This window comes from Vanacampus margaritifer, chromosome 4 (assembly GCF_051991255.1).
Source record: "Vanacampus margaritifer isolate UIUO_Vmar chromosome 4, RoL_Vmar_1.0, whole genome shotgun sequence".
Taxonomy (NCBI): domain Eukaryota; kingdom Metazoa; phylum Chordata; class Actinopteri; order Syngnathiformes; family Syngnathidae; genus Vanacampus; species Vanacampus margaritifer.
In genome coordinates this window covers 29,285,812-29,305,608 of record NC_135435.1, presented here as the reverse complement: position 1 = coordinate 29,305,608, position 19,797 = coordinate 29,285,812, and the positions used below count along the sequence as shown (strand labels likewise).

At 42.7% G+C, this 19,797-nt stretch overlaps 1 protein-coding gene across 2 annotated transcripts in view; it reads right to left on the bottom strand.

Annotated features, from left to right (window-relative positions):
- Window positions 1–19,797, bottom strand: part of adamts18 (ADAM metallopeptidase with thrombospondin type 1 motif, 18) — a 58,454-nt gene that overhangs the window by 37,668 nt on the left and 989 nt on the right. The window contains exons 3-10 of one of the 2 annotated variants that reach the window (XM_077564746.1): window positions 17,066–17,385; window positions 7,714–7,978; window positions 6,861–7,075; window positions 5,483–5,566; window positions 5,000–5,159; window positions 2,680–2,785; window positions 1,859–1,996; window positions 1,626–1,779 (exon numbers count right to left, since the gene is read on the bottom strand). In XM_077564746.1, coding sequence (XP_077420872.1) covers window positions 1,626–1,779; window positions 1,859–1,996; window positions 2,680–2,785; window positions 5,000–5,159; window positions 5,483–5,566; window positions 6,861–7,075; window positions 7,714–7,978; window positions 17,066–17,385 — 1,442 coding nt within the window. Of the gene's footprint in view, window positions 1–1,625; window positions 1,780–1,858; window positions 1,997–2,679; window positions 2,786–4,999; window positions 5,160–5,482; window positions 5,567–6,860; window positions 7,076–7,709; window positions 7,979–17,065; window positions 17,386–19,797 lie in introns of those variants that run through there. The other variant, XM_077564747.1, reaches the window with a different exon arrangement.

Sequence of the window (19,797 nt, the reverse complement as noted above, 5' to 3'; positions counted from 1 at the left end):
TAAAGTGCCCATTTAGCAAGACATCACTGACGCTTGACGCTGTAAATACAACAATACTTGGATCCTGTATGACAGGGGTGCTCATTACTGGAGGTTCCTAATGGTCTCAAAGACTTGTGGGATCGTTCCAGAACTATTCTATAGATGTTGTTTTTTATGCCGTGCAAACAGTGAGGCGAATGTGGGGAAAGGCTTAAGGTGAAGTTCAAAAGTGTTTGGTCTTGTTTTTAAAGATTTTTCGCAGGGACTAGAAGGGGAGAGGCAGGCTAGAATCCTATCTGCAGAACCAAGGACCACCAAACCATATAGGATTAACACAAGGATGACATGGTGTGACATTCAGAAGATTCTGGACTTTGTTTCAGAGAATTTTTCTTAGGGACTGGCGAGGCAAAGGCTGGAACCATGCAGAAGACCAAAAAAAGGAGAAGACCCATGAACCTACCAAAAAAATTACAGTGATGATAGTGTGGGAATAACTTGAAGTTCTTTTAAAGTGAAGTTTGTGAGGGTCTGTAGACAGAATTCTGCTGCTGACCAACAATCCGAAAAGAAGATGAACCACTAACGTACCATAATAAGGATATGGATAGAAACAGGCCGAAGACCAAAAACACAGAAGCTCTAAAGAGCCAAAGATTTGTGGGAAGGGCTTTAAGTCTTATTTAGGTTAAGTTCAGATGATGTATTCTGAACTTGGTTTTAGGATTCTTTCTTGAGGATTGCAAGGGCAAAGGCAAAAACCCACTAAAGAGGTGGCAAAGCACTAACGAGCCAAAACATTGCTAAAAGTGTGATAGACTAAAACCAAACCAAAGATTCAAAGAGCAGAAGAGCCACTATCCATCCATCCATCCATTTTCTTGACCGCTTTTCCTCACTAGGGTCGCGGGGGTGCTGGAGCCTATCCCAGCTGGCTTCGGGCAGTAGGCAGGGTACACCCTGAACTGGTTGCCAGCCAATCGCAGGGCACACAGAGACGAACAACCATACTCACAATCACACCTATGGACAATTTGGAGTGTTCAATTAACCTGCCATGCATGTCTTTGGAATGTGGGAGGAAACCGGAGTACCCGGTGAAAACCCACGCAAGCACGGGGAGAACATGCAAACTCCACCCAGGAAGGCCGAAGCCCGGACTCGATCTCACGTCCTCTGCACTGGGAGGCGGACGTGCTAACCAGTCAGCCACCGTGCTGCCCAGAAGAGCCATTAATAGACCAAAATTTAAAGTTTGGAATCGTTTCTGCCACCAAACCCCATGAGGTGTAGGGTTTGTGTAGGGATGAGTTTAAGCAAATGTGAGGTGATGTTCAGGAAGGTCTACATTTGGTTTTCAGGACATTTATTTGGTAAAGGTAAGAATCCTACTAAAGACAAAATATCCAAATATTTAAGACAAGAATACTTGTCGGAATGACTTCAGATTCACCAACGATGAAGTTTTAAAGGGTCAGAATGTAAGGAGTTGATTTGGGGAGATGGAAGCGCTAAAGAGTATAAAATTTTGCAGCAGACCAAAGACTCAAATACGTTTAGCATAGGAACCATTAAAGAACCAAAATATGAAAAATTGGGCGGGGTGAGGATAAGGTCAGGATACGAAGATTTTTCTAGCTTACCTTTACAAAATCAAGGCTGCACAACTTCGCCTTGGAGCCGAATTGCCACTTGCACTGCGTGTCTGCATCATACAGCTGCCCAGGAAGCTTCTCGGGATAATTGTACTGACCAATCTGCTTGGGCTCGTCCACCAGACACGACGCCTGAGTCGTCCTGGAGGGCGCAGGATCGGACATCATATTTGCAGTAGACAAACCCATCAAACCGATGGTGGGATCACAATGATGCCTACCCAAGAAACCGGCTGAGGTACTGGCGGCTGCATATGGACCAAGAGAAAACCCCGTTGTTTCCGGCAAGGGTGGGGGACATGATGTTGCCCTCAGTTTTGCGACATGGGTTACCCTCGCCGTCATGTATCATCCCGAAACTGAAGCAAAAAAACAAACAAGAGTTTCAAATTAGGGTTTCAAACCAGTTTCAAACTGGTTTCAAGCTGCTGTTAGAGTTTAAGCAATTAGGGTTTACATTAGCGTTCAAGTTTTTGCGCAAGGATGGGGTTTTATGTTATTGAAGGGTGGACGTCTACTAATAGCAATCTTTTGCTATTCGCAGCTGGTCTTGATCCCTAACATGCAAAAAGTGGTAATATCACTATATTTGCATTATAATGTTACATTTCTGCCCCAATTTACATTATCTCAGGACTCAACACGCTTTCATGCCTTTTTGACACTTTAGCAGGCTGGTGAAGAGCAGGAGAAAACATGTCCCAGGTTTGTGTTGGGCGAGTCCCAGGCAGGCAGACGAGTTTAACCATAAAAAAAAAACACACACACACACACACACACACAATGTCAATTGAACCAATCAAACTTGCATCTCGATGGAAACGCAAACACAAACAGAGCGGCGTCTGCCCTGGGCTATTCTCCCAAACAGTCGAATTTGGAGGTAATGTTGACGGGTCAAAACCCAGTTTGTCTCCCTGCGTGTGGCGTTTGAGGCCCCTCTTGGTCGATAACGTGGATGCTTCATCTGCTTCCAGTTTACCATCGCAATTTCTTCCACTTGGCTGCTTAACGTCGTCACTGTGAGGCAAAACAGACGTACTTGTGTCCGGATTCGTGAGCGATGGTGAACGCCAAGCCCAGTCCCGTGTCCTCATTGATGGTGCAGCTCCTGTATTTGCTGCACATGCCGCTGATTGGAGCAAAACCTAAGGAAAGAAGAATGACTGAGAATGAGGAAGAAGCAAAACAAGTATACATTTAAAGGTCACATCGGATAGACAAGGGGATGAATGGCTCCTTGGCCACGTTCTCATAATGAATAATTGACAAACTTAAACCCTGATGCTCCAAACAAGTTAAATAGTGTAAACAAAAAAATCTTCATAATTCAGTATCTGCCAAATATGCCTGTTTGCGAATGGGGCTCATTTGAAAATTCCCTAGTTGGAGTTTGTTAAATTAGGAGACCTGGAATTCGCTCAAATGTGCTGTTCGTGCCAAAATGTCCAACCTTCTGTTCAATTTCAAGCATGGGTCTCTATGACTTTTTGTTTTCCCCAATATGATGTAGGGATGTAACGATAATGGCAATATCGTGATATCGCAATATTAAAACTGCCACAATAAAAGTAAGTGCCTCAATAATTATATAGTAAGTGTTGTTAGAGATTGTAGGTGCATTGTTGTTATGGACGATGTTTTTTTTAGTATGAGCTCTTTTTTTTTTCTTTTTTTACAATATTGTGACCTTTTTTTAACTCTTTGACTGCCAGACGTTTTCAGAAAAGGGATGCCGTGGGTGCCAGTCGATTTAAGCATTTTGACTGATATTTCAAGGTCCACAGAAAATTATGTGTTTGGACTAAGGAAACACACATACTACCAAATGAAAGATTGGACTCTCATCTTTCATCAGAAAAAAAAGTTTGTTTCTACCTTATTCCGTTTTTGAGTAATCAACAATAGAAAATGGTTAGTTTCACCTCTGTTTTGAAACAAACGTCTTTTAACGTCTTTGGCACTCCTCCATAGGATTTTACTAAACGTTATTTAACGTTTTTGGCAGTCAAAGAGTTAATATCACCAACCTCCCACAATATTGTGATAATTATCGTATCGTGAGCTTCATATCGTGATAATATCATATCGTGATGTGATTGGATATATTTACGTCCCAATATGATAGACATGTCTGCCGAACCTTTCGTTGATCTGTGAAGCTGATGTCGGGGTTTAATCTTTACTTACTCTTTGACTGTTTTCTGTCTTCCCACTTAAACAAGCATCAATGTGCATGTGTGTTCCTCAAGAGTACTTCTACATCCACCTTGCTTGGGCAGTCCAGACATTTTTGATCCAAACCAAAATAACAGGAATGAAAATGTGCCTCGGACCGCAGTCTGGACCCAAATGACTTCCAAGCAGACATGGGAGACTCCCTGGGTAGGACGGTTAAGACTTTCCAGCAATTATCCGAGGTCACTCCATCCGTCCATCCATCCATCTCTTGAGGGTAACATGGGAAAGGCGGAAAAAAAGCCAACATCCAGGACTAGTAGTAACTGAGTGGGATTTGATGCCATGCCAGATAAATGAAGCAATACGCTTCCAAGGCCCTACCTATAAGAGGTGGTATATTAAATAAAGATGCAATAATTACATATAGGGTGTGTATACTTTTTTCGCCAGAGTTTTTTTTTTTTTTTTTTTAAGTTTGAAACTAATTGAAACCTTGCTTGAAAACCTGGATTGAATGCCTAAATTGAATCCTGGGTTGATTAACTTTAAACCCTAACTGCTGTAATTGGCTAGCGTCCAGTCCAGGGTCTACCCCGCCCCTCTCGCCCAAAGTCAGCTTGGATAGCCTCCAGCACAACCACCACATTAATAAAGATAAGTGGTATAGAAAATGGATGGATGGATGGATACGCTAATTCTGGCTTGAAAAACAGATTTCAAACCCTAAACATGTCTTGAAACCCTAACCCTGTCTGTAAAACCTAATTTGAAACCCTAGGCTTTGTTTGAAACCCTGACTTGAAACCTTAACCATGGTTCGAAAGCCAAGTTTGAATCCCTAAACTTTGCTTAAAACACGAATTTGAATCTCTTGGCATGAAACCATGACTCTGGCTTGAACTTCATACTTGAAATCCCAACCATGGCCCAATAGTACGTCAAGCTCTTTCCAACTTTTGAACATGCGACATTTGAAATTCAAGCATTTTTATGAATGTGAACACTCGCGGGAACCCTCCAGTCACGCGTCAACAAGAGCGGGTCAGCAGCTCGCACGTGGCAACCAAACCCAACAACCTTGTGTATGCACAGCAGCATAAACTGGCCGCGACGTTCAGGTGTATAAACAAACCAAAACCAAAAACGGAGAACAGGAAGTTGGGCTTGGCCAGTTGCCTTACCCAGGGTGTCGCAGGGCTCGTTTTTCCAGGAGCAGATGTCCAGCCCAGTGAGGAGGACGGCGTGGTCGTGCCGCTTACCGCTCTTGCCCACCAGGCCCGACTGCCACTGGCAGAAGCTGTTGAGCGACTGGTCAGCGTGATGATTGATGGTCAGGCCCAGCTGTTATTTGTAGAGCAGAAATACATGAGCACAATCTTGTAAAAAAATAAAAAATAAGTGCTTAATCGCCCCCATATTCACGGTTGACTGTCCACTAATTCACCAAGTCCCGTTTTTGTTCTGTATTCTCAGCTATTCACCGCAAATCTGGTCTGATAGCAGTTTTTGAGCTCTTTTCGAAATTCACCAAAATGCCACAATATAATAATATAGTCAATTACAAACATTTACACTATTCACAACTGGGCTTGGTCCTTATCCCCTGTGTATAGCAGTGAATTACTGTATATTTGTTGAGTTACAGTACGAGCCAGTGCACTCACCGGGTCCTGTTCCAGTAGCAATAAGCTAACTACCACAATGTTGATGTCTGTCCCGATGGTGCCGTCTTTGAAAAGACTGGAAACCTGGAGAGAAAAAAAACGAGCGGTAAAAGTGGCTGTTAACTCAACAAATGAGCCAAATCTAAAATCGGTTACCACCGTGTGTTTGCCTGGTCGCATGCCGTCACGGCCGAATACACACAGGACGACCATAGACGAAAATGTGGAAAGACTTTGTCAATGATGCACTCATGGATTGAACAAGTGCTGCATTTAGGAGAATGGGAAGAAGCCACCGGCGCCACCGAAAGCGCTGCGAAACCACATTTTTCAAAACGAAAGGACGGGTACCGTCCAACCCGTAAGGAATAATGACTGGTCTGATCCCAATGTAAGATTAAATGGCATTCAAACAAAGTCAATGGTCCTTTGACTGAAAGACAATAAATGTGAACAAACTACTTAGTAACATTGCTGCTCATCTGACAACTTTAGCCAGACGGACCAATGGAACATGTTGCCTTTTCCACCAAGTGGTACAATTCGGTTCAGTTTGATAAACTGTGCATTTTTCTACATTTCCAATATAAATGGTCCTGAAAAATCCAAACTGTATCTATAAAGTCTGTATCGCACTGAGGGGCGAACGTTTGCGAAGCCAGACGTTCTCTAAACATTCTCTAAACAGTTTTAATGGTTCTCTAAACAGTCTTAATGTTTTTTTCAGTTTGCACGGATTTTTTTTAACACGTTCCAAATTTCTTTGCAACAAGAAAAAACATTAAAATTGTAGGTGAACGTTTGCAAATTATGAACGAACCCTTGACAGGAGGGCGCATTTCGCAACCTTTGCCAAAATTCGTCCTTCAGTGGGATACTTAAGTCGGTAGGTAGTGAATGGTGAGGTAAGGTCAACTAGGTCATTAAGTAAGTAAGTGTAAGTATGGTCAAGGAAGATTAGCTACGCAACTAGATTGTTAGTTTCTAGAGCTGGACAAAACAGTCGTTACATTGGCCCGTCATTGACAGACCTTTCGGCAAGTGCTTCCGCAATTTCGGCAAGTGCTTTATGACACCTCGTAAAAATACAAAGACTGAGCACCGACTAAAGCAGGTTGACGTCCACTTTGCATCATAAAGCACTCGCCAAAAAGTGGTCATCCGTCAATGACGTGGAGATGTAATGACAGTTATTTTCCCCTGCTGCGTTCGTTTCTATGGTTAAAGGTCCCAAATTATTCGACCTGTAATGTCTTACATTTTTAGCAGGCTTCTAGTTGCTGTAATATAGTCCAGTTCTTTAATCGAACCGTACTGTTTGGTGTAGACAATCCAAAATGCTAAACTCCTTCAATTGCCTTCCTTTTTTGACACTGACCATGTTCATGACGGTGAGGACGTAGGTGGTGACGTTCTCCCGGCCGTGTTTCTCTAGCATCTTCCTGTCTGCCACCACCAGGGTCTCCACATTCAGACCTCCCACCCGGTTGGAGTCGATAGGGGACCGCTTTGGCCTTCCTGGGCTCTCGTCGTCAGGCATGGCAAACTCATCGGGCATCAGGAAAGGGTCCTCAGTGGGAGGTTTGGGAGCGTCTGTGAGGATGAGAAGCATTTTGGTCCATTCAGCCAGAAGAGTATTTGCGGTCGTCATGTCCGTTTGAGCTGTTCTTAGCAGGGTTCTTGACTTTTTTCTTTCAAGCTAATGTATTCCATATAATGTGTATAATGAGGGATCTTTGTTATTATGTTTATTTAACATGAGATATTCTGTCTACATGGTTAATTCAGAACACATCCACAGTTATAAGATTGTCACATTTATACTTTCCCTTTTGAAAAGGTTTGTACAGGGTAAAGGTCACATTAATTTAATAGTGGAAAGAGTTTTACAATGATTCAACTTGGTTCCCATTTTTTTATATAAAAAAAATATGTCCATTTGAACACGGGTGTGTAAACTTTTTATATCCAGTGTCAGAGGTAGCAAATCCAGGTCCAGAAAATAGAAACCCTGCTACAGTTTGGCCTTAGCCCCGGGTGCTAGCTAGCTAGCTCCCATGGTGCTTGTTTACCTGCTAGGGAGCTAGATAGCTAGTTAGATAGCTAGCATCAGGGGCTAAAGCCAAACTGTGGGAGGGTTTTTACTTTCTGGAACTGGATTTGCCACCTCTGTCCACTGTAAAACGTTCACAAAATTTCAAGTATAAGGAAAATGAAGTTCCCTTACATACATTGCTTGCGGCGCCCACAGAAATGCCGCTGCATTTCTGTGAGCCCGTTTTGGAGGTCCTGATGTGGATGGTGGTCCCGGTGCTGCGTGGACGGACCGCGACCCGACGGGTCATCGGCTTGTTCGCGGACCACGTGCTCGGCAGAGCGTTTGTAGACCACGTGCGGCTGATGACCGTCGGGTGCGCTGTAGTTGTGACGTTTGGCCAGATGCTGGGGTAGAGGCGAGATCAAATACTCGTGATCAGACACGCGGATCAAACCTGACTGGGGAGACACACACAAGGCACACAATCAGTTACCTCCGCCAAGGGTCTGTCATGAATCAAAATGGCAAATTTGTGCCTGGGAGATCACATTTTTATCAATTTGTGAAAAAAAAATGTCCTCCTTAGCAGTTTCCAAACTTGAAAGCGCATACACTGCTCACCCTCATACTTGGCTGCTAAAAAAATGGAGCACGTTTTTGCTATATCACCCAGTCCAACATCCTGCATCTGCACTTCTGTGCTTGGCAGAGGTAATTAGTTAGATTTAGACTTGTTGGGGCAGCAATTCATTGTCTATTTCCACTAATTCCCATCAGAATTGCGGGCGCACACTGCAAGACATAAACACACACATCAACCCACTGACCCACTGACCCACTGACCTTTGGCCTTTGTGTGTGTATGTGTGTGTGTGTGTGTGTGTGTGTGTGTGTGTGTGTGTGTGTCTGACAGCCGAGTAGCAGGTTGCAAAATAAACAGAAGGCCGACAAAAGAGAAGCTGGTGTTGTCAAAACATGACTGGGCTCGCTGTGGAGCGGCCGCTTTGAGCCCCGAGTCTTTCTAATTTGTGTGGAACGTAAACTTCCTCTAGCCTACATTTCACGCGGACGCGTTACACACTCTCTGATTTGACAGCACGCGCGCGCGCGCACACACACACATGTTGTGACTGAACAGTATTTTTCACACAGTCGGCCACGTATGAGGTCCACGGGATTTATTAACAATACAACGAAAGAGGAAACAAATTTGATGATCAAGTATGTTATACATACATAAGCAGGGAAAGTATATACAGATATACATACACTCTAAATCATCTTTCCATAACAAAATCCATTCCTGCAGCAATATGTTCATTCATCCATCATTAGCATAATACTTTAATCAATTATCTATCCACCCCAAAAAAAATTCAATAATCCATCTATCCATGCATGCATTCAAACATCCTGATCTGCATGAAATCAAATGCTGCTTTGTCTTAAAATAGAAATCAAAGCTGAGCTGTAGGAACAGAGAGGAGAGATCAGGGCGCTTTTCTCAGTCACCTTCGCTTTGCTCGTCTTTTCATCCCCATCTGGAGATTTTACAACCTCGTCAAGCGATATCGCTGTCATCCTTCCTCGGAAAACTTTCCCTCGCCCCCGAGCGGCGCTATGTGACTTTTCTTCAAAAGGATGAGCCTTGTGAAGCCTAATTTATCACACGCTGTATCGGTCGCCTTTGCTTTGCCCCGCGTTTCGTTTCGTTTTTCCATCTTACAAAGGTGCAATTAGTGACAGCAAAACTGTCACTTAAAATGTCAAAGTCTTTCTCTTTCGTGTACACATCAAAGAGTCCTAAGTGAGTCTAGACTAGATGACGATTTAGTAATGAGTATGTAAAGACAGACGAAATTTACATTAGTAAATTATTGGAAACTGACGTGAAAAAACAAAAAACACGCCTTATAGGTAGCATGAAAATTTCCGCTCACTGAGTGTATTTTGCTTTTCTTTTTTTCTTTCTTTTCTTTGGCTGAAGGGACCGAGAGCCCTGTCGTGGTTACCAAGTAATTGATGCCCCCCCCCTCAAAGTTTACAATTTCTCATTTTAAACCATAAATATACAGCAAACTATGATTCCCCAGTTAAATATGACTGTATTATATAAACTAATCTTAAAACATTACCCATAAAAATAAATGGCAGAGAGGTTTTGATTTTCAATAAACGCAACCAAAGTGTGCAAACACAAACAACACTTCCAATGAAGTTATGTCAAATGTAAATAAAATAAATGGATTTAAATTAAGGCTGTAAAATTAAACAATAATAATTGAGTAAATCTGAATACATTTGTGAGCAAATTGAGGCATAAGAATATGAGTATTTATATTTTATGGTTCAAGGTAGATAGGTAGGTAGGGTAAGCTAAGGTAGTAATGATTCCGCTAGCTTTGGTTGGAGTGCCAACAAATAGGCAGGAAGATGCAACAAAATAAAAGTTTCATCAGCTTCTTCTCGTTTTTGAATGCACATCAACCTGCCTGGTCAATAATGTTGTCTTTTTCTTGTACAAGCCCGCTCACCGAAAATCCTAAACTGGCCTCTTTATAAACTGCTTTTAAGGTTTCCTACCATGACATTATGACGCAAATGACTAAGTGCTTACACGCCATAAAGACAAAGGGGGAGGGGGGGACTAGGGGGGAGCCGAGTGGCCAGAAGCCCCAAACCAGTGATTACTGCACATCTGCGGGGAGTCATGTGACCAGAAGAATTATGGGTCTTGTAAGGGGAAGAAGCACAAGGTGGTAATATTATATTTAGAAGAGCGAGGAGACCGGCAGCAGAGTATGTTGACGGAGAATAAATAGAGGAAAATAATAAATTCAATGCGCTTTGATCAGATGAAACCAAGATGGAATTTTTCTTGGCCAAAATTCCGAAATGTAAGCTGGGCGAGTAACACATGTATGTATAGGTTAAGAAAAATAGGGGGGGCAGAAGATGCTTTGACGCTGAGCTGAACATCAACCCACTAAAGTTGCTTAAAGACAACTCCATCTCATTGTGAGTCTCATCAAGAGAACAGTGATTAACGACTCTTTATTGTGGAGGATACGTTCGCAGACCCACACATCCAAATTGTGATTATAAAATATACATATAATACTGTATGGATTAGTCTCTGTTCTCCTGCTAAAAAGTGCACTGACAACTGTAGCTCTCCTTTTCTCAAGCTTTTCACAGTGGAAACTTGTCTGTAGAGCAGACATGGGCAAACCCCGGCCCGCGGGCCAAATACGGCCCATTATGCGTTTCAATCCGGCCCGCCGAATTTATCCAATAAGGCTAGAAATTTTTTATTTTTATTTTTTTGGGTTCAGCTCAGTGGGCGAGTGGTTAGAGTGTCTGCCCTGAGACTGGGAGGTCGTGGGTTCAATTCCCGGCCGGGTCATACCAAAGACTATACAAATTGGACCGATTGCCTCTCTGCTTGACACTCAGCATTAAGGGTTGGAATTGGGAGGTTAGATCACCACATGATTCCCGAGCGCGGCGCTGTTGCTGCTCACCGCTCCCTCAGGGGATGGGTCAAATGCGGAGAACAAATTTCGCCCCACTTAGATGGGTGTGACAATCAGTGGATCTTATCTTATTAATTTTATTTTGTCCCTGCAATGCGGATTGGATGTACGCGCTTTGTCCTCAGCGCGTGACAGGTAGCAGCGGCTATCATGCAGCCGCGTACTGTGTCACACGTACTGTGGGCCCGGGTTAAAAATGGATGGGCCAATGGAAAAAAAATCTTTAACTTTACGCCTTGAATTGAAATCTATTAATAATAGATGCAGTCACCAGGTTTGACAGATCACAGTGTATGTGCTATTATAATCTATTTACATTTCTCCTCCCACTTTGCCAAATAGTGCGTAAATGCCGCATCTTGCATATTCATTGAGGCAAACGTACTACCTGGATTAGGGCTATTTTATAATAATCATAATAATAATAATAATACATTTCATTTAAAAACAGCACCTTTCAGAACACCCAAGGTCACTTTACAAAGCATAAAAACACAGCAAAAGTTGAGCTAAAACAATAAAAATGAAGCTATTGGAAAAGCTGTTTTAAATATGTGGATTTTGCACATTTGAAAAACGCAGTCCTAAGTGCACACTATAAGTAAATTGGGTTGTACATTTATCTGTGTGTTTTTACTGTGCTATGAGGTCCAAATGCTCCTGGTCCGGCCCGTCTGTCAAAATTTCAAACCCATTGTGGCCCGCAAGTCAAAAAGTTTGCCCACCCCTGCTGTAGAGAGTAACAAATAAAGCACTGTCCTTCTTTAACATCATGCCTAACAAATCCCATTATTGCACGACTGCATTAGATGTGAAGGCAACATTAGTTGGTCGGATTTTGATGATGTATGGCTTCAGTTTGCATCCACTTGAAGTCCTCCGCAAAGCCCATTAGTCTTGTGTGAGAAAGACGACAAAGGGCGCACACAAACGCACGGCATCCCCTCAGCCATTCGAAGAACCCAACCCTGCACCCCCTCACCTCCTCTTGAGCTGGCATCGAACAGTGGGCACTACATCACTGTCAGCATGCAGACCACCGGGGAGCGGCTCCGGGCCTGAGAGAAGGGGGACGGCCCAATTTGTTGGTCTCTACACAAAGTAGACAGGTACAAATGGGCTGAACGCTGGCCGGAGATCACTCACCGATGTGTCACTTGAAGCCAATGGGGGCGCGGGAGGGTTCTGCCCCCACCCCACAAAAAAGTCACCCATAAATTAAGAATTCTGCTGGTAACCTGTCCAGATACTATAGTCATTTTCTTCCAAATAATAGCCTACAATATGCATTCTAAAAACAGTTGGGTCAAAAGCAACCCAATTATGGATCAAAAATGGACCAATCCGCTTTATGGGTCAATTTGACCCAACTTTCTGGGTTGTTTGATACAAAATGACCCAATTTTCAAGTATAGTATCTGACCAATATTTATTGACTGTTTTAAAATTAAAGACCCATTTATCGACTCAAAGTTGGGTCAAATAGACCCAAGTAGAGGATCGGTCCATTTTTGACCCATAATTAGGTTATTTTTTACCCAACTGTTTTTAGAGTGTGTGTTTTGTGTGTAAGGTACAGACATGACTAGATTGTGAAATTTAACACCTGAGACTTGCTGCCCTTGTTTCTGTGTGTCATAAACAATAGCAATTGTTATTGTAAGCCTCTTTCACACTTCTAGTAAATTGGTGCATCCAACACTTTAAAAACAGTAGGGTCAATAATAACCCAACTATGGGTAGAAATGGACCGATCCTCTACTTGGGTCTATTTGACCGAATTTTGAGTCAAGAAATGGGTTTTTTAGTGTAAAAACAACTCATATTATATTAATATTGGTCAGATTCTTTACTTGGGTCAAAATTTGGGTCATATGGTATCAAACAAACCAGAAAGTTGGGTCAAATTGACCCATAAAATGGATCGGTCCATTTTTGATTCATAATTGGGTTTACTTTTGATCCAACTGTTTTTACAGTGAAAGTTTACGATAGAGCCTGCAGTTAAGAGTCCAATTCAAATAATGCGCCTTCACACAGCCAATGCGGTTTGGCGCCTTGAGATAGCCAAGTGGCGACATCAGCTCAACAGGGCTTTCAACACGTGCAGCAAGTCTCGGGTGTGTCACACACAGGTGACATTCTGATTCTGAAACTACTTTGGTAGACGGCGGAACTAGCAATTACCAGGGTGAACATCCGACAATCACTCTCTACACCTCTGTGTCGAAAGCAATTGTTGCACGTTGTGCTTGGAAATGGGGACGTCCCTTTCCCAAGCCAAACGTATGAATGCGGAAGAAAGCTGCTTTAACCTACCAAAATGTATACAACCCCTTTCACGCCTGCTTCCTGGTGCAGCAGAGGCGGAGCAGTAGAGACAATTACACCAGCAAGAAATGGGCTCCTCCATTGTGCTTGGAAAAGGCATTCATATACTGTATTTATGGAAGAATGCTAAAAGTCCGATCAAATATGTCTTACATGGTCTGTATGGCTATGCACAAGTGGCAATGCCTTTCTCTGGGGAGTTCTGTCCCAAAAGGGATGAGGGGGAAATATATGGAAGATCACTGAAAGTTGGAAAAAGACCGTTAAGATTGTTCGTGTATAAGGGGATCACATCTGAATGTGTAACAGCTGTTCAGATGCCCGAGAGGGACTAAGGAATAAATCTACCATTACAACTATAAGACAATTTCTCATTATTCTGGGAAGGCAGTATAAAAGGGGTTTGTGCTTTGGGATTGGCAGATACTGTACATATATAAATGGAAAGTATGGAGCAACACTTTAATTCTTTAATTACATATGACGTATCCGCTTTCGTATCTATACGTCAAAAGTGTTTTTTCATGCAAGAGTGTACAGGAGGGTCTGGCGTAGCTTCTGACTAAGGGTTTAGGCTTGACTGCAATGTTATTTAAAAGAAACGGCCAGCAGGTGGCAGCAAGTATAAAATCAGCCAGTTTCACACATGGATCTTGTTGCAGAAGAAGAGAAGGAGGATGTGTAAATTGGGACTGGGCACTTTTTGGAATGTTGTTTTATTGCAGGAAAACATTATTTAGATGTTTGAGCTGTCACAAAATAAAAAAGAGTAGTGTTAAAGTCCAAGTTGTGCCTGAAATGTTTGTTTTACAAAACTTCTTTTTCTATGTTTTTTTCCTCAGGAATTGGAATTTCGACAAAATTTAACTATATTCTAATGCTGATAACTAAAGAACGGGAAAATATAGAAATTAACTTATTTTTTTGCTGATGAAAGGGGAGAGTCTAATCTTTCTTTTGGTATGTTCTCTGTTTATATAGCAATAGATATTATTCTAATATTCTGTGGGCCTTGCAAGATCAGTCAAAATCCAGCAAAACGGCTGGTATTGAATGGGGGTTGCGCCAGTAAAAATGGCTGCGATTCAATGAGTTAATTCTGCTAAGTATAGTCAGTAGGTAGTAGTATTGTGTAGGTGGTCACTTAGCTGAAGTCCCCCCCCCCCCCCCCCACACACACACACACCACTCAAAAACTGCACTACCCCCAGCATCACTAACGGGGGTGTTGGAAAAAGCCCCTGCACACCGCAGGGAGTCGGGTGCGTAGTAAGGGCAGACGTAATTCGTAGGTCCGAGTCTGTGATCTGACGAGAGTGCCTGGCGGTCGTCGCAACTTGCGGCACCGTGTCAACGACGGCAGCGGGGCAATGTGGTGGAGGAACAAAGACATTGGGAAGCCGGTAGAGGCCGGATTCACACTGTCGTCAATTGGCATCACCTTCATCTAAGCGTTTAGACAGTTTTATATCAAGGAACTTTTTATGTGGCGCTATAAAATGCGGTCCCCTCAGTGTTGACGACAAGTTTGGGGTCAACTGGTTCAGTCACCCGAACATGAGAAAAGCTCTCTCATTGACGTGTTGATTAAACATCTTCATTCTCTCTGTACAAGAGCCCCAGTGACAAGTTCACTTCACTCAAGTAGCGAGCCTTTAAGGACACGCAGAAAGTAATTACAAAGTGTGCGCAATTAACGAGGCTCCGCGGGATGAAATCCCTCATCATCTAGCGCCGCTCTTAATACCGTCTCATTCGCTACACTTCCATCTGTTTGACCTCCGGCCCGGAGTGCTCGAGCATTGGTTCAAGTCCAGAAGCCCCAGCTGACTTCCCCTCTCGAAAAGAGACAACAACATGAAGAACGAGAGCTTCTTATTCTTCCATTCTCCTCTTTGCTTGCTCTCACCCCATTTTGTTCTCCTCCAAGCCCTTTGACATGAACAGTCCATCTTTCAAAAGAGACGATCCGACCTCCCTGGGAGCTTCCAGGGCCGGACAATGGCTCCACATTATCCCTGCACAACACTTTCTCTCACTCGCTCTCTCTCGCTCGCCATTCATGATGTCACACTCTTTTCTTCCCTCTCATGTGTCTTTCTTCCTCTGCCGCATTGTTTGTAATCCCACCTTAATCCCCCCTCCGGCAGCCCTGAATGCGGTCGCTCCTTATTTTGTACTTAATCCAAAGGTTCTTGGCAAAGAGAGCTGCATAAAAGCACGGGTGAGATGCAGTCTCACACCACACACACACACACACAGACCGTAGTCCTTGGATGAAGAGATGGAATGAGATGTCAATATTCATTCAACTTTTGTCTTTGAAATATCCTTCCCAAGTACCGACTAGCCGTCTGGCCCTCAATAGGTCGCATTTGGGCTGCCAGCCCGCAGCCGCCCATTTGTTATGCCTTCACTACAGGCGCTTTTCCATTACAGGTTCCGGAATGGCCTGGCAGTGCTCTTCTGCCCCGTCCTCACTTGATCGGGCCTGGCCTCTTTTCAATTGGGTTTGGGGCGGGATCAAATGAACTGTGTGAAATAAATGAACTGCAATTCAAAGATAAGTCACAACAACAACGACATGTTGTTTGTGCAGCGAGCTCTTGCAAGTAAATATACTGACTACGTTTGCATGCAGGCATTAACCTTTTAAAACCCGAATATTGGCAATATTTGGGTTTTGTAAGGCCACTATAACCCAAATATGCTCTAATTCTGTTTTTTAAAAACCCGAATAAGACCCCTGGGTTACCCCTTTCATAACCGGAATTCTTGCTCGAATAAATGCATTTGGAATACCTCGATCGACGGGGGCATTGTTTTTCGCTGTGCGCATGCTCACTATTTTCTTCTTTGTCTTCTTGTCTTCTTCTTTGCTTATTTGATTCGCAAAGAATATATGTAAGCTATGTAGTCACGACTTGTATGCGCAGCTCCGTGTAGCCTCCCTTGAATACATTGATTTGATATTTTGTGTCTCCACGGCGAAAACGCCACAGTTTGTGTCTATATACACATACAATAAATACAAGTATATAAGTCCGTGCTTCTGGCGTGTAACCCACTGGAAATACTCAAGCCGATGTCAGCATGACGCTTGCATCAAAGAACCGCACTTCTGGAGCGAGGAGGAAACCGACTACTTTATTTAGCGCGGTGAGTGACATAAATATAATGTATTTTATTGAACGTATAGTAAGTTAAAAGCGGAAATGAGGTTATTTACGTAATTACGTTGTCCGCGCATCCCGGTCCGAATGGGATATTCCAATGGAGCACAAATGAGTATGTAAATGGGAGTAACTTTGTCCACCACGCATGTAAACGTGTTACTTTGATTGTTTCAGAAACCGGAATTCTGACCTTAACTCGAATATTGACCGCATGTAAACGTAGTCACTGTCACTGAGTGCAAAATTTGTTTTATCTCGACTTGCTTGAGATTTACAAAGGTCTGAACTTAACATGCTTGATTTTTGCCCCAGTTACTTGTCGGACTTTCGAACAGAAGAAGAAGAAAAGAAGACTAATGACTTGAACTTTCACCTCTGTTGTACTATACACGCCAGGCCACTAGTTGGCAGTGTAACTGGAAACATCACAGAGCAACAGTGACTTCCATATGCAGCGTCACAATCCATGGAACAGTGAATCTAACAACAATAGCAGACTTACCAGCCCCGAGCACGTCGATATGGCTGCTGAGGAGGATGACAGGTCCCGGATAAATCCTTGATAGAGGCAGTCGTGGTACCCGTCGCCTCTGGTTTCCGTGGCAATGCCGCCCGAGCCTAGCGTTTGCACTGTGAAGCCCGGGCCAACCACTGAGGACGGCTGCAAGTCCAGGTGCAGGTCCTGGCCGAAGACTGAAAGGCGGTAGTGCACGGACGAGGACAGCGACGCCGACCTTCTGCTGCGCCGGCCCCGCCGGCTCACATCGTGGCTCAGGTATTGTCCCTGAGCGTCCACCTCCACTGGGGTGGCAAAGGCGTAATCTGAGGATGACAGGAAGGGCAGGAAGTCATGTACTGTACAGCATCTTTATGTTTTGCTTTTCTAGGACTAAAACCAAGAGGTATGTTCCTAAATTGTGAAAATCAAGGCACAATAACAAAACCATTGTGGGTGCCAATCCATTGACAAAGGTCTAAGGTGCTCGTTTTTGAGGTCGTTTTTTTTGACGTAACTGAAATTTGTGTCCCTAAAAGCAGAAGAAAGGACCTTAGAAAGCAAATACCAACCGCTGCTAATGGAGCAGACTATCGAATATAGTCAGAAAAAGTGATCAAGTAGGTCCCACCGGACTAAATGAACTCTAGGGTAACTGTACCATTTCTTGGGCTAATCAGACACATACGTTTATTCTCACTAGCTGTGTTAAGTACCCAAATGCAGAATCAATAAAACAATACAACCCCAGTGACAGGACTTATAAGTTCAATAAAGTCCCCTGAAAATGCATGTGGTCCTTGTCTTTGAGGAAGTTTTGCACCTTGGTGCTATTTATCCCCGGTTGGTGGCACTTTTGTGTATCCTGTGATTGACTGGCGATCAATCCAGCGTGTGCTTTGCCTTTTGCCTTAAGTTAACAGGGAAAGACTCCAGCTCCTTGTGACCCTAAGCACAGGTACAGAAAATTTGGATGCATGCCCATCTTTTGTTCGTTAGTAAATTAGAATATTGTGTATGTAAACATTGTAAAGTCAACTTCCTCTTCAGGATTACAGTAATCGCAGTAATAGAGGGGGAGAATCACCATGTGCAGCTGTGCGTAGCGAAAAGCCACGAGTAATTCATGACCCCCCCCCCCCCCAAAAAAAAGTATTCATATTTACCTATAACTATAAATATGTGGGGGATTCCACTAATCATTTCCAATTACAACATTAGAGTTCTACTAAGGATGTAATATTTAATCATATTTAACATATAGTCACATTCAGATTTTTCATTCCAGAATGTTCCCGCACAGCACATATTGGGTAAAGGACAGGAAGTTTAAGTACCGTAAACAAATACAGTGAAACTGAGCCTCTGACTTTCAGATGTTGTAATAACAATTCAGACCGATGTACTTTCTAAAAAAATAATAAAAAAGTAAGCTGTCGTATATTATCTTAGCTAAGCTGAATGCTGATGTCCTCCAGTCATACGGCTGACCCATCACTGACATATCTCATGGTGTACGGCAGATGCAGTTCAGAAACGGAGAAAGAAGTTAGTAAATACTTAATAGCTTAATTTCCCGTGCCTGTCACAGAAAATAAATGTTTCACGTTAATGACTAGGATACAGTGAGATTTATTCACTCTTTCCTCTCTCACTTCAGCAATGTGTGAAGCCGGCCGTCTTTATCTGCCCAGCCTCCAATAAATCAAAGTTTATGAATAGTCCCTACAGGGCAACTTGGCCAAGAGGAACCCCAGAGTGCGCAGAGCACATTTTTTTGGGGACCTCACGACCCGCTCGACCCCAACATTGTCACACTGCTAATTTGTTCTTTGAAGCATCACTCTACTGTACTTCAGCCATCCCGGAGGCTATGCTGGACATTTGCAGTGCTACTTCTAGAAATCGAGCGCAATTCACACTGGCACATTTTGGGGGGATTAGAAATAATGGAAATACAAAATCTGTTGCTGTATGACAACCTTTATAAACTGCAGAATCTTTTTACATAGAATGCACAGAATGTGCAAAATAAGTTATTCACTATAAAACGCAAAACTACAGCAAATCTCTCTCATCCTAAGTGATGACTAGTTTTCAAAAATCTCAAACATTAAAACAAAAGAAAATTCTGATCTGATGTGATCATCAAAACGCATTGAATAGCAAAATTGAGAATCACATATATTGAAGTTTGCCCGATAACTGAACTACCAAGAAAGTCCCAAAAAGCTTTGTTTGGTTAGATGCACGCATATTGACGTGCTACGTAACGTTACATACGCGTGGGTAGGTGGGGAAAAAACTATACACTTCTGACAAGGATTGTTCCCACAAAGGCATGATGAGGAAAGATGGAGAAGCCATGCTAATTGCTAAGCTAACTTAAGATGACACGTTATCGTTTAATACTGAAATTAAGTGCTTGGTGATTGAGCACACTTTTCACAGAAGTCTAGCGAGAATATGTGGAGCGTATCCAACATTGAACAGCAAAATAGCTGGCCAATTAATTAGTGTGAGGATTCTGAAGATAAAATTATACTTTACTCAATAGTGCTAAACAGAAGTGGAACCTGGAAAATGCTAAGTTGAAACTGAAATTTATATTTGTGTTTGAAATTGCCACAGTGTATATTACGTAAAAAAAATAAAAAGGAAAACAATGGTTCATTTGTTATATTGTCTTTATATATATATATATATATATATATATATATATATATATATATAGTTTA